We start from the raw sequence: 15033 nt of genomic DNA, 5'->3' as shown, positions 1-15033 counted from the left end.
CGGGGGGAGGGGGGACCACATGCACACGTGTTGGGGGGCAGAGCATACGATTTTACACGTTATGCTTCATGCAGACTTCATGCGCAATTCGACCACATTCGTACTGTGTGAGAAGGGGCCCTTACTGTTTTCTTTGAAACAATTGTACGTGCTAATTCCAGGTCTTTCTGAAGCTCTCCAAAAGTGGTCAAGGGCTCTTTGACAACTCTTCTGACAATTCTTTTCACTCCTCTGTCAGAAATTTTGTGAGGAGGACCTGGTTGTGGCCAGTTTATGGTGAAATTATGTTCTTTCCACTTCCATATTATGGCCCCAACAGTGTTACCTGGAACATTCAGAAGTTTAGAAATCCTTCTGTAACCAATGCCATCAGTATGTTTTACAACAATAAGGTTGCAAAGATCTTGAGGGAGCTCTTTGGTTTAACCCATCATGAGATGTTTCTTGTGTAACATCTTTGTAATGAGACACCTTTTTATAGGCCATCAGCTGGAACTGAACCAGCTGATATTAATTTGCACTGACAAGGGACAAGATTGCTTTGTAATTACTGATAAAGTTCAGCTAGTGTTTTGGTGTTCCATGGATTTTGGCACCTTCTTTTCCTCAGGTGCTCAATATTGTTTTCCCTGTGTCATTTCATGTTATTACACATAACTTAATTTATGGACATCTGTAGGTTGATTTCTTTGTATGTGTGGATTACTTGGGTTGTTTCCCACATCAATTTCGTTGATGTTATCGTGGGCACAAAAGTCAATATACTGTTCAGCAAACAAAGACAAAATCTGTTAAATTTTGTACAAAAACAAGCAACATATAACATTCTTTAGTAACAGTGATCAGAGGATGCATTTGATGGTGCAAAAGACATGAAAATTTCAACAAGTTGTGGCTGGAGGTTTATAGAGATAGAGGGGATATATAAATGTACTACATTAGTGTGTGCGTGCATCTGTCAAACTTTCACAGTATATTATTCTGAAAATAATACAAGATTGTTGGCTATTTTTTACTGTATACCTGTTTGTCTCAGTAAGCCAAACTCGTCTGCACTCACAATCATGCACATGTTTTCTGCATGCAGTCTTCTCTGATTGGCTTGTCCATCGGCACTGAGGAACAAAAAACAGAAAATCATTTATTGATGTAATCTTCTTATAACTGAGAAAGAAAGCATGATTTCTTAAATGGAATAAATTACATCTGTTGCAATTCATTAAAAAATTTAACATTACCATGTGTAAATCAATTCAGCAGTGCAGACAGACATTTATACTTTACCATATTTACTAATAGTTTTATGGAGACTTTAAAATTAAGCAATAATAATGAAACATAGTACATGTAAAGCAGAACTTCTAAACTATAGAACAACTGTTCCATAGTTTTCCAAAAGCTATAAATGTGCTTTGGTGCTTTGCAGGTGCTGTGATTTAACCACCAGTGTGAGACTTTAAACACAAATCAGGGACTGAGTTTTTAACCTTTAAAAAAGTACAAATAAATAAATAAACTATAATAATAATAATAATAATGTAGAGATCAATGCAAAAGAGTAAGATTATGAGTCCTTGGGACAACAAATTTTTGCAAACATAGATAAGAAGCAAATACTGCTCAAGGGAACTTTTCTTAAATGGTTTTCTGGTTTACAATGTGATGCAAATGCATCAAAACCAACAGCAACAACACTGACGATAAATCAATCTTTAACACACCAGGATCTCCATATTTTTGTTTTAATTTTTATAGAGTAAAATGTACAAAAGAGAAAATCATTTATTGATGTAATCTTCTTATAACTGAGAAAGAAAACTAGATTTCTTAAATGGAATAAACCGGTGCTGACTAAGTTCCTCTGGTATCTGAACCAATATTACAGAAACCTGGGTTTCCTGTTGACACAGCATTTATAATATCAGGTTGGTAAACTGGATACTTAAATGCCTGCATGCATTTAGTGGCTGAATCCGACTGATGGACACACAAATCCAATATGTTGGCACTTGGCAGTACATGCTGGTTGGATGGGATGGAGCTTGATTCACTGCACTCTCTCCAGTAAATGCTCCAAGATATCAAACTGTTTCTGCTTACAGCCTCCACATATGAATGTCAAAACAATTTTTATGTGAAGTCCTGTCACTCTTCGATCATTTTACTGAGGCCTCTGCAAGAGCAAAAACAGCATCTATTTTTCCTCACTAACAGGAGAAAGAGACAAGGGGGCCAGTAGACGTCAAAGGAATGTTGGGATGCTTCCCAGATTCCCATCTCATTCGCTCTCATTTCACCGTGCACACTCGGATTTGGGAACGCAGCATCGGCAAGAAGCCCCTAAACTGCCATTGTGCTCGTCTCCCTCCCTATCTCTCTTCTTTTCTCAGCAAGCCAAACGGGAGAACGCCCGCGCTATAATGCCTCCCCTACTCCATCTCAGCTAAGCTGTCACTGGCTTCACATGAGAAACAATAAAACTTCATCAGAGACGAGATTATTTGAGGAGGGGGATGGCTTTGATATAAAAATTGTTCGGGGGGGGGAGATGTGCAATAAAAAGCCAGAGGCTTTTGTTTGTCTCTCTGGCCATTATCTTTGGGGAGGTATTGGGATCTGCTTTCTTAGCCACTGTCAGCAGTGCCAGAGAAGACCTGAGGAAGTACGACCAGGCTTTTGGCTGCCAAATTGCCCTAACCGTGTTTTTTTTTCTTCACACTGTTTTTAAAAGGAGCTTAGGACACAGCATCTCTCGCTCTGTCTCGTTCCTTCTCACTCTCTCTCTCTGGAGCCAGCTTGCTTAAATTGGCCAATAGGAAGGGATTTGGGATGGATGGAAGGGGCTTAGAGGAACGCAGAGTGGAAGGGGGATGGGTAGAGAGTCATCAGCGTTATAGTCAAACATCCATGAAAAGCCTATGAGGATGAAAAGAACAAGAGCGCCTTTTTTCTAATACACAGAAATCCTGTATAAATACTTCATTATGTTATAGTTGGGCTATGACAAGATATTGTGTCTCCATCACATCTCCTACTTCCCATTCTGCAATAATAGAAATGTGAATGGTTATATTTGTACATGTGAACAGCAGTGACACATGCACACGCACTCACATGAGCATTGCTTTCAGTGTGTCTTTAGTCACACCATTTCAACATGCCATTGACGGTGAGATTCGCCTGAACTCCAGAGAATGGATGCTGCTGAAGTGGGATCCAGTTGCTTTTTAATTGTGGCTAAACATCTCTGGGTTCGGCAGTGGGATTGCTGTCACATCTTGGAAGCGTAAGAACCGGAACTGATGTGGATTTGACATTTGAAACGTCAGGCTTTTGGACTACATCTGAGCCATTTGGCCACAATCGCATTCATATGATGACAAAGGAGAACCACTGTGGGACAAAACATACAAAAGTACAACAGAACAACAAATAATGCCTCCAAAATGTGTCTGCTGGCTGCAGTCGTAACAGTGAATCCAAACATTTTGTGCCGTGGAAGTGAGGAAAAAGTTTGTCCAACAATTCCAATTTTTTGTCAACTTACAATATCTGAGAAACTTTTAAACAAGCAAATAGGAATTGTGTTGAAGTAGAATAGAACAGAATGCTTTGATTGTCATTGAACTGAAATACAATGAAATTGGAGAGCTGCTCAGAAAGGTGCCTCATTGTAAATACGAGGGCTGTCAATAAAGTAAGGGTCCTTTTAATTTTTATATGGATTTCATTCATATGTTTTTACGTCAGACATGCTTGAACCCTCGTGCGCATGCGTGAGTTTTTCCACGCCTGTCGGTGACGTCATTCGCCTGTGAGCACTCCTTGTGGGAGGAGTCGTCCAGCCCCTCGTCGGAATTCCTTTGTCTGAGAAGTTGCTGAGAGACTGGCGCGTTGTTTGATCAAAATTTTTTCTAAACCTGTGAGACACATCGAAGTGGACACGGTTCGAAAAATTAAGCTGGTTTTCAGTGAAAATTTTAACGGCTGATGAGAGATTTTGAGGTGATTCTGTCGCTTTAAGGACTTCCCACGGTGCGAGACGTCGCTCAGCGCTCTCAGCCGCCGTCGTCAGCCTGTTCAAGCTGAAAACCTCCACATTTCAGGCTCTATTGATCCAGGACATCGTGAGAGAACAGAGAAGTTTCAGAAGAAGTCGGTTTCAGCATTTTATCCGGATATTCCATTGTTAAAGGAGATTTTTTTAATGAAAGACGTGCGGACGGGTCGGGACGCAGCCGACGCGGTGCAGCGGCACAGGAAAAACACCTCCGTGTTGATAACCATTTGTAAAATCCAGGCGGCTTTTGATGGCTTTCAGTGGAGTGAGTATATGAGAAATTGTTTAATAGGCAGGACATGTTCCAACTTGTCCTTAAGGCTTTCAACAGAGGTTTTTTTCCTGTGGCGGAGCGTCGCGCCGGCTGCGTCCCGACCTGTCCGCACGTCTTTCATTAAAAAACAAAAGCAAACATTAAGTCAAAGGAATTGACTGCAGACCTCTGAGACATGATTGTCTCAAGGCACAAATCTGCGGAAGGGTACAGAAACATTTCTGCTGCTTTGCAGGTCCCAATGAGCACAGTGGCCTCCATCATCCATAAATGGAAGAAGTTTAGATCCACCAGGACTCTTCCTAGAGGTGGCCACACGTCTAAACTGAGTGATCAGGGGAGAAGGGCCTTAGTCCGGGAGGTGACCAAGAACCCGACTGTCACTCTGCCAGAGCTCCAGCATTCCTCTGTGGAGAGAGGAGAACCTTCCAGGACAACCATCTCTGCAGCAATCCACCAATCAGGCCTGTGTGGTAGAGTGACGAGACGGAAGCCACTCCTTAGTAAAGGCACATGGCAACCCACCTGGAGTTTGCTAAAAGGGACCTGAAGGACTCACAGACCACTCATCATCATCATCTTCAACTGCTTATCTGAGATTGGGTCTCAGACTTCCATCTCCCATTCCACATTGACCACCTCTGACTGGGGGATCCCGAGGCATTCCCAGGCCAGTGTGGAGAGATAATCTCTCCACCTAGTCCTGGGTCTTCCACGGAGTCTCCTCTCAGGTGGACATGCCTGGAACACGTCCCTAGGAACACGACCAGAAGGCATCCTTACCAAATGCCCGAAACCACCTCAGCTGGCTCCTTTCAACGCGAAGGAGCAGTGGCTCTACTCCGAGCTTCCCATGGATGACCGAACTTCTCACCCTATCTCTAAAGGAGACACCAGCCACCCTCCCAAGGAAGCCCATTTCGGCCACTTGTACCCGCAATCTAGTTGTTTCGGTCATGACCCAACCTTCATGACCATAGGTGAGAGTTGGAATGAAGACTGACCAGTAGATCGAGAGCTTTGCCTTTTGGTTCAACTCCCTTTTTGTCACATCAGTAAGGTAGAGGGAATGCAACACCACCCTTGCTACGCCAATTCTCCGACCAATCTCACGCTCCATTGTCCCCTCACTCGTGAACAATACCCCGAGCTACTTGAACTCCATCACTCCATCGCTTTACAATTATGCCTCACATTCACCCCAATGTCAGGGTGCTGCCATACAAGGCGCTCACTACACACCGGGAGCAATAGGGGATTAAAGACCTTGCCCAAGGGCCCTTAGTGATTTTCCAGTCAGGCGGGGATTTGAACCCAGGATTTTCTGGTCTCAAGCCCAACACCTTAACCACTAGACCATCACCTCCCCCGGTCCAGCCAGAGCCCAGACCTGAATCTGATTGAACATCTCTGGAGAGATGTGAAAATGGCTGTGCACCGACGCTCCCCATCCAACCTCATGGAGCTTGAGAGGTGCTGCAAAATGGACACTGCCCAAAGATAGGTGCACCAAGCTTTTGGCATCATATTCAAGAAGACCTGAGGCTGTAATTGCTGCTAAAGGTGCATCAGCAAAGTACTGAGAAAAGGGTGTGAATACTTATGTACACATGATCTTAGTTTTTTAAAATGTTGATACATTTGCAAAAATAAAAAATAAAAAAAACTTTTGTCATGTTGTCATTGATTTCTTAGTTCTTTATTTGTAATACATATGCAAAAAAAAATAAAAAAAAATCATGTCATTATTGGGTGTTGTGAGTAGAATTTTGAGGGGAAAAATGAATTTACTCCATTTGGAATCAGGCTGTAACATAACAAAATGTGGAAAAAGTTAAGCGCTGTGAATACTTTCCAGATACATTGTAGATAAAGTGCTGTGCATCAGGACAATCTGTTTAATCAGAAAGTTTAGCTTCATTTAATACTGTAATTGCTTTTGGAAATAAGCTGTTCCTGAATCTACTCATCCTTGTCTTTAGACACCTGTAACATCTCCCTGAGGGCAAAAGTTCAAATAATGAGTGACCAGGGTGTGAACAGTCTTGTGTCATTTTTGTGGCTTTAGAGAGCAATCTGTTCAATGTGTTCAGTATTAACAACATCCTTTTCTTATCCTCTTCCCTCTTGTTTTCAAATAGTTGTCGGTTGGCAAGTTCCACCTGATTTTTGATTGATAACAACGGGACAAATGGGCATGTATGCTTTAAAAAGTGTATGTATATTTTATAGTAAATTCACCATGTTTTAAGTATAAGCAGTTAATATATAAATGTGATAATAATTTGAACTGACAATGTGAATAAATAGACATTTTAATCGACAATCATAAAGAAAACAAACTGGCCTGAGCCTCATAAGTTCAGTGCTGCAAATCATTAAATTCCACAATTGTATAAAGATAACTTTTGTTTTGGACAGAAGCATAAAAATACACCCCAGGCTATGTCAGGACAGTGGCTTATTGCCAATTTTTCGTCCCAATTTCTGTTTCAATTTCAAAATTGAGGAAATCAAGCCCTATTTAAAAAAAAAAAAAAAGTTGGCAAAATGCATGTTGCCTACCATTTTATATAGGTTTGCATAGGAGTGCAATCAATGAATGCCAAAATACACCTGAGTATGTATAATATCCATTACAATTGTTTACATGCACATAATCAGGTATCAAAAACGGCAGTTTTTTAAAACGTTAAATAAACTTTATTCTTAAATATCTTCTTCTATTGACACTCTAAACAACAAAGTGGAAGCACTTAAGTGACCTTTTGTCTCAGTGCGCATGCTCCATCTAAGATGTCAGATTTGCTTATTTATTGTGAACACAGGCATGTACAGATGCAAATATCCGAACATATAAAGTGGAGGGCATACACACAGAGTAACTCACTAGTTTGTGCAAGCCTGTGGGCAGGACTGCTCTTGTGTCCTCGCTCTTAGTCTGTCCCCAGGGCTGGAACCACAAACACCATTTCTGCTTTTTAGAAGATCTTCTAGGAGACATTGAGGAATTAACATGTAACATGTTCTCGCAGACACGGCATGACATTTCATATCCATGATTATGTGCAATACTGTAGTATCTTTTAAAGCTCTAGTATCCAAAAATGTGAACTGCTGATTGCGTGTGAGATCTTACCAATTTGGATTTCAGATCTTGGCAAAAATGTTTCTGATAAACATGTCATGTCAGTGAGGTTCCTGAATTGAGACTGTACTGGAGGTTTTGTGAACATAGAGGGGAACATTAACAAGCATCCACTGCCGCACTCCGGAGCTAACAGGCTTTTACCACAAGGACCAAGAAGAGAGAGGGAATGAGAGGAGGTGGAAAAGTGGATCTGAAGATAAAGCTCTTGTCTCTTTTCCCACTGAAAGGCCCTGCAGTCACATCAGCCTTTGTAAGGGCGAGACAGATGAACAAGCAACAAACTTGGCTTGTCCTTCGGCAAAACGCTGCTCAAAAGGAAAGCAATGGAGAGGAGATAAAGAAAGAGGCCTCCTTCCCTCGCACTTTCTCGATACTCTGCATCTCACAATGCCATATCTATCCAAATCAACACACTTGTCAGCCAGACAGCTATAAGTGATTTAGAATGCTGTTATAAAAGGGACCGTTTCAAAGCTGAAACACGTGTTCACGCTTGTATAATTATGTACTGTATTGATATGTACAAGTGAAGGCAGAATCTCTGTTCTTCAAGATTTATAATAGATGCAGCTAAACATGACAAGATGTGCATAAAAACATTATGCATATGCTCAGTCTCATTCAGAGACAAAGTAATGTTGGTGTGTTGCAAAAATCAGGTGCTTGAGCTAGTCGATATAAAATCCGATTTTTCAATAACGCCACAAAAAAAAAAAATCATCATCTGTACAACAGTATAATGAAGATACATTTGTTCTTTCCAATGTAAATCAGTGTCTTTCTAGAGTTTTCTTGATCTGAAGTGATAAATCAGAGTGGAACCGGCCTCCATCAGTGAGAGCATTCCGTAAGGCGTGACGGGAAAACAGATTGTTCATTTCAACAAATATGTTTTTGTTAAACATTGAGCAAAATGTAGGTGAAGCAAACTCAAGTGAAATTATTTTCTTCTTTAGATATTACTTTCATATTACCAAGAAGGAAGACATTTAACCACCTCGATAGAGCAAAATGCTGTTGATGTCCTAACTCACTCTGTTGTAATAATAACTTATATAGCACTTTAGAATTAAACATAAAAATTCCTTCACTAATTAAAACTGCAATAAACACCTTAATTTAAAAGTAAGTAATATAAAAGTAAATAATAAAAAAAAAATCTAAATATGAAAATAAAAATTAAAATCATCACTGATTTTAAGCCACCAAAAAAAAGTCTTAAACCTTGTTATAAACAGCTGACTTGAACTTGACTGTCTAACTTCAGTTGGTAAACCAGCATTCCTAAATGCAGGAATGACGAACACACACACGTAAGCACACACACAAGAAGTGCACATGCAGACACGTGTCCATGTACACTTCTGGATTGTGGCTGTAAGTATGTGACAGTGACTCACTTCATACAAATGTCATGTGTCATGTGAACATCTCCAATGTGTGAACTACAGTTTGATGACATGTTAATTGAGGCAGTGTCACTCATAAAAAAAAAAAATGTGTCCAAACTTTTGACAGGTACTGTGAGTAAATAAAGTTAATAATGATAATACTCAATTATTTCATTTTATTTATTAATAAATAAAAACATTACATGATGATACTATATAGCAATAAAATGTTCTGCTTGTAAAACATAGCAATATTTGCAAACTGTGCATTATTAAAACTACAGTGTATAGAGTTTAGTGTCATCTACTGGTAACGTTTCAAAGTGCATCATGCCACCGCTGGTCATGATTTTGTTTCCCTTCATGTTTTCACTTCTTTGGGTATGGGGATTCATGCTCTCTTGCCTTCTCTTGTGATAAGCAACATGTATGATCCTCCATTTCACCAAAATGAGCGTACGAAAAAGTTGTTAGCCTGGACTAGCAACTGGTACACACTGGATATGAATGCTATAATCCATTTCTACCAATTAACACCACTAAATCCTACAAACTGTAGGGTTAACTGTTAGTGTACTGAAATCTCAAGTATTATTTCTACTGGACAGTCCTGGTCATGATTTGCATTTTATACCTACAAATATTACAGACACAGGTAAAAAAAAAAAAAAAAAAAAAAACAACATTAAATGGCACCATAAGCACATTTTGGTCTGTGTGACTGTGCAGCATAAATGATACTACAGCCCAGATCCAGTGTACTCCTCTCCATGAGATGTAGGACTGAGAGGTATAGAAGATAATTTGTCCTGGCCGCCATGAGACTGTTTAACGCCTCTTGTTAATGTATTTTTTACTTCTAATTTGTTTTTATATTTGTCTTATTTATTGATATTTTATTGTATGGATGAATTGTGTATGTATGCATGCTCTCAGTCAGATGAATTTCCCCTTAAAGGGGATGAATAAAGTATCTATCTATCTATCTATCTACAAGGCTCACTATGAAAATTCCTATTAAAAATAACAAAAACAACAACCTTTAAGTTAAAATATAATGTGTTTGCAGTGGAGACATGTCTCCAATGAGCTGAATTCAGTAAAGCAAGAGTGTCTCTGAGTCAAGCTGAAAAATTCCATTAGTCCCTAAACAAGAGAATTCCCCTTCAACTTTAGGTTCGAGTTGCTGGGAACAGACTGCTTAATTTAATCACAGCAAGATTAAGCCACAAACACATCCTTATTAACATTCTTACTGGTTTTATAGTAATTATTCTACCATCTGAAAAAGAGCAACTGTTGTGAAAGTGTAGGAACACGGACCCACAACAGGGGGCGCAATGAACGGACAATGGAGAAGGTAAATAACAAGGTTTACTATTGTGAAACGAGCACAATAAATACAACAATCACAATTTGGGGTCGAATCCGCTGGTGTCGTGTGGGCAGGCTCGAAGGTAGGAGACGTCCGTCTCAGTCGAACCGGAACCACCCAGATCTCCTCTGCCACCGAACCCTGGAAATACTGGAACCGCCAAGTCCCGAATTCCCAGGTGGCCACTGCCTCCGCTCGTCGGATCCGGTACTGCTGGCGGGAGAGAGCAACAACACACAGGTGTGGATGCGACCGCACCCAGTAACGGAGAGGGGAGAAGCCGCCTCCACCTCTTGTCAAAGTACAGCAGGAAGGTGAGTACTTATCCAAGCAATGAAGCTATCAGTAGTCAACAGTCCTGAAAAGGTTTAACAAGTTTAGCTGGTTGTTCAGAATATAAATGCAGAGAATATTACCTCAGTCTTAGGCGATATCTCGGCACTGAGGTGGAGACGCCGTCCTCCTGATATACCTCTGTGCTGAGTGGAACAGCTGTGTCTGGTGATGGGTGACAGCTGTCACCCAGGCTACTCCCATAAGGCGGCAGCGCCCTCTGGTGCCTGGAGCCCGCACTCCAGGCAGGGCGCCCTCTGGTGGTGGTGGGCCAGCAGTACCTCCTCTTCAGCGGCCCACACAACAGGACCCCCCCCCTCAACGGGTGCCTCCTGGCGCACGACCGGGCTTGTCCGGATGGCGACGGTAGAAGTCGGCCAGGAGGGCCGGGTCCAGGATGAAACCCTTCTTCACCCGGGAGCGCTCCTCGGGTCCGTACCCCTCCCAGTCCACCAGATACTGAAAACCCCGGCCCATCCGACGGACATCAAGGAGCCGGCGGACAGTCCAAGCCGGTGCTCCGTCGATGATCCGGGCAGGAGGCGGCGCCGGACCCGGGGTGCAGAGGGGTGAGGTGTGAAGGGGCTTGATCCGGGAAACATGAAAAACTGTATGGATCCGCAGTGAGGCCGGAAGCTGGAGCCTCACTGCGGCGGGGTTGATGACCTTGAGGATCTTATACGGTCCGATGTACCGTTCTTGGAGTTTCGGTGAGTCAACCTGTAGAGGAATGTCCTTGGTGGACAACCAGACCTCCTGCCCAGGACGATACTTGGGGGCCGGGGCTCGCCGCCGGTCTGCATGTTTCTTCGCCCTCGTCCGGGCCTGCAACAAGGCAGAGCGGGCGGCACACCACACCCGACGGCACTTCCGTAGGTGGGCCTGGACCGAGGGCACACCGACCTCTCCCTCAACCACCGGAAACAAGGGGGGCTGATACCCCAAGCACACCTCAAACGGGGAGAGGCCGGTGGCTGATGACACTTGGCTGTTGTGGGCGTACTCGATCCAGGCCAGGTGGGTACTCCAGGCCGTCGGGTGCGCGGCTGTCACACAGCGAAGTGTCTGCTCCAGTTCCTGATTCGCCCGCTCTGCCTGCCCGTTGGTCTGGGGGTGGTACCCAGACGAGAGGCTGACCGTGGCCCCCAGTTCCCGGCAGAAGCTCCTCCAGACGTGTGAGGTGAACTGGGGGCCGCGATCGGAGACGATGTCTGATGGTATGCCATGCAGACGGACGACGTGGTGGACCAGGAGGTCCGCTGTCTCCTGGGCCGTTGGGAGCTTCGGGAGGGCCACGAAGTGGGCCGCCTTGGAGAAACGGTCCACTATTGTGAAGACGACGGTGTTTCCCTGGGACGGCGGGAGACCCGTGACGAAGTCCAGACCGATGTGGGACCAGGGGCGATGAGGCACGGGCAGTGGCTGTAGCTGCCCTGAGGTCTTTCTGTGGTCGGCCTTGCCCCTGGCGCAGGTGGTACAGGCCTGGACGTAGTCCCGGACGTCGGCCTCCAGGGATGCCCACCAGAAGCGTTGCCGGACGACTGTCACGGTCCTTCGCACCCCTGGGTGACAGGAGAGCTTAGAACCGTGACAGAAGTCCAGGACTGCAGCCCTAGCCTCTGGTGGGACGTATAGTCTGTTCTTTGGTCCGTTTCCGGGGTCCGGGACATGGGTCAGGGCCTCCCGGACGGTCTTCTCCACGTCCCAGGTGAGGGCGGCCACGATAGCGGACTCCGGGATGATGGGATCCGGGGGATCCGACGGTTCCGTTTTGACTTCGTCTTCGTGCACCCGGGACAATGCATCCGACCTCTGATTCTTGGTCCCGGGACGGTAGGTAATCCGGAAGTCAAAACGGCCAAAGAACAGTGACCAGCGGGCTTGCCTGGGGTTCAGCCGCTTGGCGGTCCTGATATACTCCAGGTTCCGATGGTCAGTGAAAACCGTGAATGGCACGGCTGTTCCCTCCAACAGATGTCTCCACTCTTCGAGGGCCTCTTTCACAGCAAGGAGTTCCCGATTGCCGACGTCATAGTTCCGTTCAGCGGGGGTCAACCTGCGAGAAAAATAGGCACACGGGTGAAGGACCTTATCGGTCTTCCCGCTCTGGGAGAGCACCGCTCCTATCCCTGAGTCCGAGGCATCCACTTCAACCACTAACTGGCGGCTAGGATCGGGCTGCACCAGAACTGGTGCAGACGAGAAGCGCCGTTTCAACTCCTTGAACGCGGCTTCGCACCGATCCGACCAGGTGAAGGGGACTTTTGGTGAGGTCAGGGCTGTCAGGGGGCTAACTACCTGACTATAGCCCTTAATGAACCTCCTGTAGAAATTAGCAAAACCGAGGAACTGTTGCAGCTTCCTACGGCTTGTAGGTTGGGGTCAATCTCTCACCGCCGCAACCTTGGCCGGATCAGGGGCGACGGAGTTAGAGGAGATTATAAACCCCAGGAAGGACAAAGAAGTGCGGTGGAATTCACACTTCTCGCCCTTCACAAACAGGCGGTTCTCCAACAACCGCTGCAGAACCTGACGGACATGCCGGACATGAGTCTCAGGATCCGGGGAAAAGATGAGTATATCGTCCAGATACACGAAGACGAACCGGTGCAGGAAGTCCCGCAGGACATCGTTTACCAACGCTTGGAAGGTCGCGGGAGCATTAGTGAGACCGAACGGCATGACCAGGTACTCAAAATGGCCCAACGGGGTGTTAAATGCCGTCTTCCATTCGTCTCCCTTCCGGATCCGAACCAAATGATACGCATTCCTAAGATCAAGTTTGGTGAAGATATTGGCTCCATGCAAGGGGGTGAACACCGAATCCAACAGGGGCAACGGGTATCGATTGCGAACCGTGATTTCGTTCAACCCCCTATAATCAATGCATGGACGAAGCCCGCCATCCTTTTTACCCACAAAAAAGAAACCAGCACCCATCGGAGAGGTGGAATTCCGGATCAACCCGGCAGCTAATGAGTCCCGGATGTAGGTCTCCATTGATTCACGCTCCGGCCGTGAGAGGTTGTACAGCCTACTGGACGGAAACTCACTGCCTGGAACCAAATCAATGGCACAATCATACGGGCGGTGGGGAGGAAGCGTGAGAGCCAGATCCTTGCTGAACACGTCAGCGAGGTCATGGTACTCCGCCGGCACCGCCTTCAGATTGGGTGGGACTCGGACCTCCTCCTTAGCTTGGGAGCCGGGAGGAACCAAGGAACCTAGACACTCCCGATGGCAGGTTTCGCTCCACTGAACCACTACCCCGGACGGCCAATCGATCCGGGGATTGTGCTTTAGCATCCATGGAAACCCCAAAACCACACGGGAGGTGGCCTGAGTCACAAAGAACTCGATCACCTCCCGGTGGTTACCTGACACCACCAGAGTTACTGGAGGTGTCTTATGTGTGATTGGTGGGAGTAGGGAGCCATCTAGCGCCCGAACCTGCACAGGCGAGGTAAGAGCCACCAGAGGGAGCCCTATCTCCCTGGCCCATCTACTGTCAAGCAGATTCCCCTCAGAGCCCGTGTCCACCAGTGCTGGGGCCTTCAGGGTTGAATCCTCAAACAGGATCGTGACTGGGAGTCGTGTAGCAATGTGGGTGTGTCCCACGTGAATATTTTGGCCCACCCCTGGCCCAGTCTCTAGGGGCGGGCGTTGGAGTTTAACCGCTCGGGGCAGTCGTTTGCGAGATGCTCACTCGAGCCACAAACATAACAAGCTCCGTGGGCCCGCCTCCTTTGTGCTCCAGGTGCCCTAAATGTTGCCCTGCTCGTGTCCATAGCTTCGTCAGCAGGGGGAGCCATAGGCGCACGGAGCGCAGGAACAGAGGAGCGTGGGGAGGGCGGAGCTCGATCGGACCCGGAAGGGAGAGGGACGACGCGTGCCTGGCCACGCCCTTCGCCTCGTTCCCGACGGCGTTCTTCTAACCGGTTGTCGAGTCGTATGACTAGATCGATGAGCCCATCTAAATCCCGCGGTTCGTCCTTAGCCACCAGGTGCTCTTTTAGGACCAGTGACAGTCCGTTTACAAAGGCAGCGCGGAGGGCAGTGCTATTCCAGCCGGATCTCGCCGCCGCGATGCGGAAGGCGACTGCATACGCAGCTGCGCTCCGACGCCCCTGTCTTATTGACAGTAGTGCGGTTGAAGCGGACTCTCCTCTGTTGGGATGATCGAACACCGTTCTGAGCTCCCGTACAAACCCATCGTATGTATGAAGGAGCCGTGAGTTCTGCTCCCAGAGCGCTGTAGCCCAAGCGCGTGCCTCCCCGCGAAGCAATTTATCACATAAGCTACTTTGCTAGCATCAGTCGCGTACATCACGGGACGCTGTGCGAAGACGAGCGAACACTGCATCAGAAAGTCCGCGCACGTCTCCACACAGCCTCCGTACGGCTCTGGAGGGCTTATGTATGCTTCTGGGGACGGAGGAAGGGACCGTT

General features: G+C 45.9%; 1 protein-coding gene across 4 annotated transcripts in view; it reads right to left on the bottom strand.

The window, feature by feature from the left end:
* wdpcp (WD repeat containing planar cell polarity effector) overlaps nucleotides 1-15033 on the bottom strand; it is a 169878-nt gene that overhangs the window by 7845 nt on the left and 147000 nt on the right. For 3 of the 4 annotated variants that reach the window (XM_034184984.1, XM_034184983.1, XM_034184981.1), the window contains exon 15: nucleotides 7225-7327. In XM_034184984.1, the coding sequence (XP_034040875.1) occupies nucleotides 7225-7327 (103 nt within the window). Of the gene's footprint in view, nucleotides 1-1023; nucleotides 1116-7224; nucleotides 7328-15033 lie in introns of all 4 variants that reach the window. The other variant, XM_034184980.1, reaches the window with a different exon arrangement.

This window comes from Thalassophryne amazonica, chromosome 13, assembly GCF_902500255.1.
Source record: "Thalassophryne amazonica chromosome 13, fThaAma1.1, whole genome shotgun sequence".
NCBI classification, from domain to species: Eukaryota; Metazoa; Chordata; class Actinopteri; order Batrachoidiformes; family Batrachoididae; genus Thalassophryne; species Thalassophryne amazonica.
Note: the sequence above shows the minus strand (reverse complement) of the source record. Positions and strands in the feature narration are given on the sequence as shown.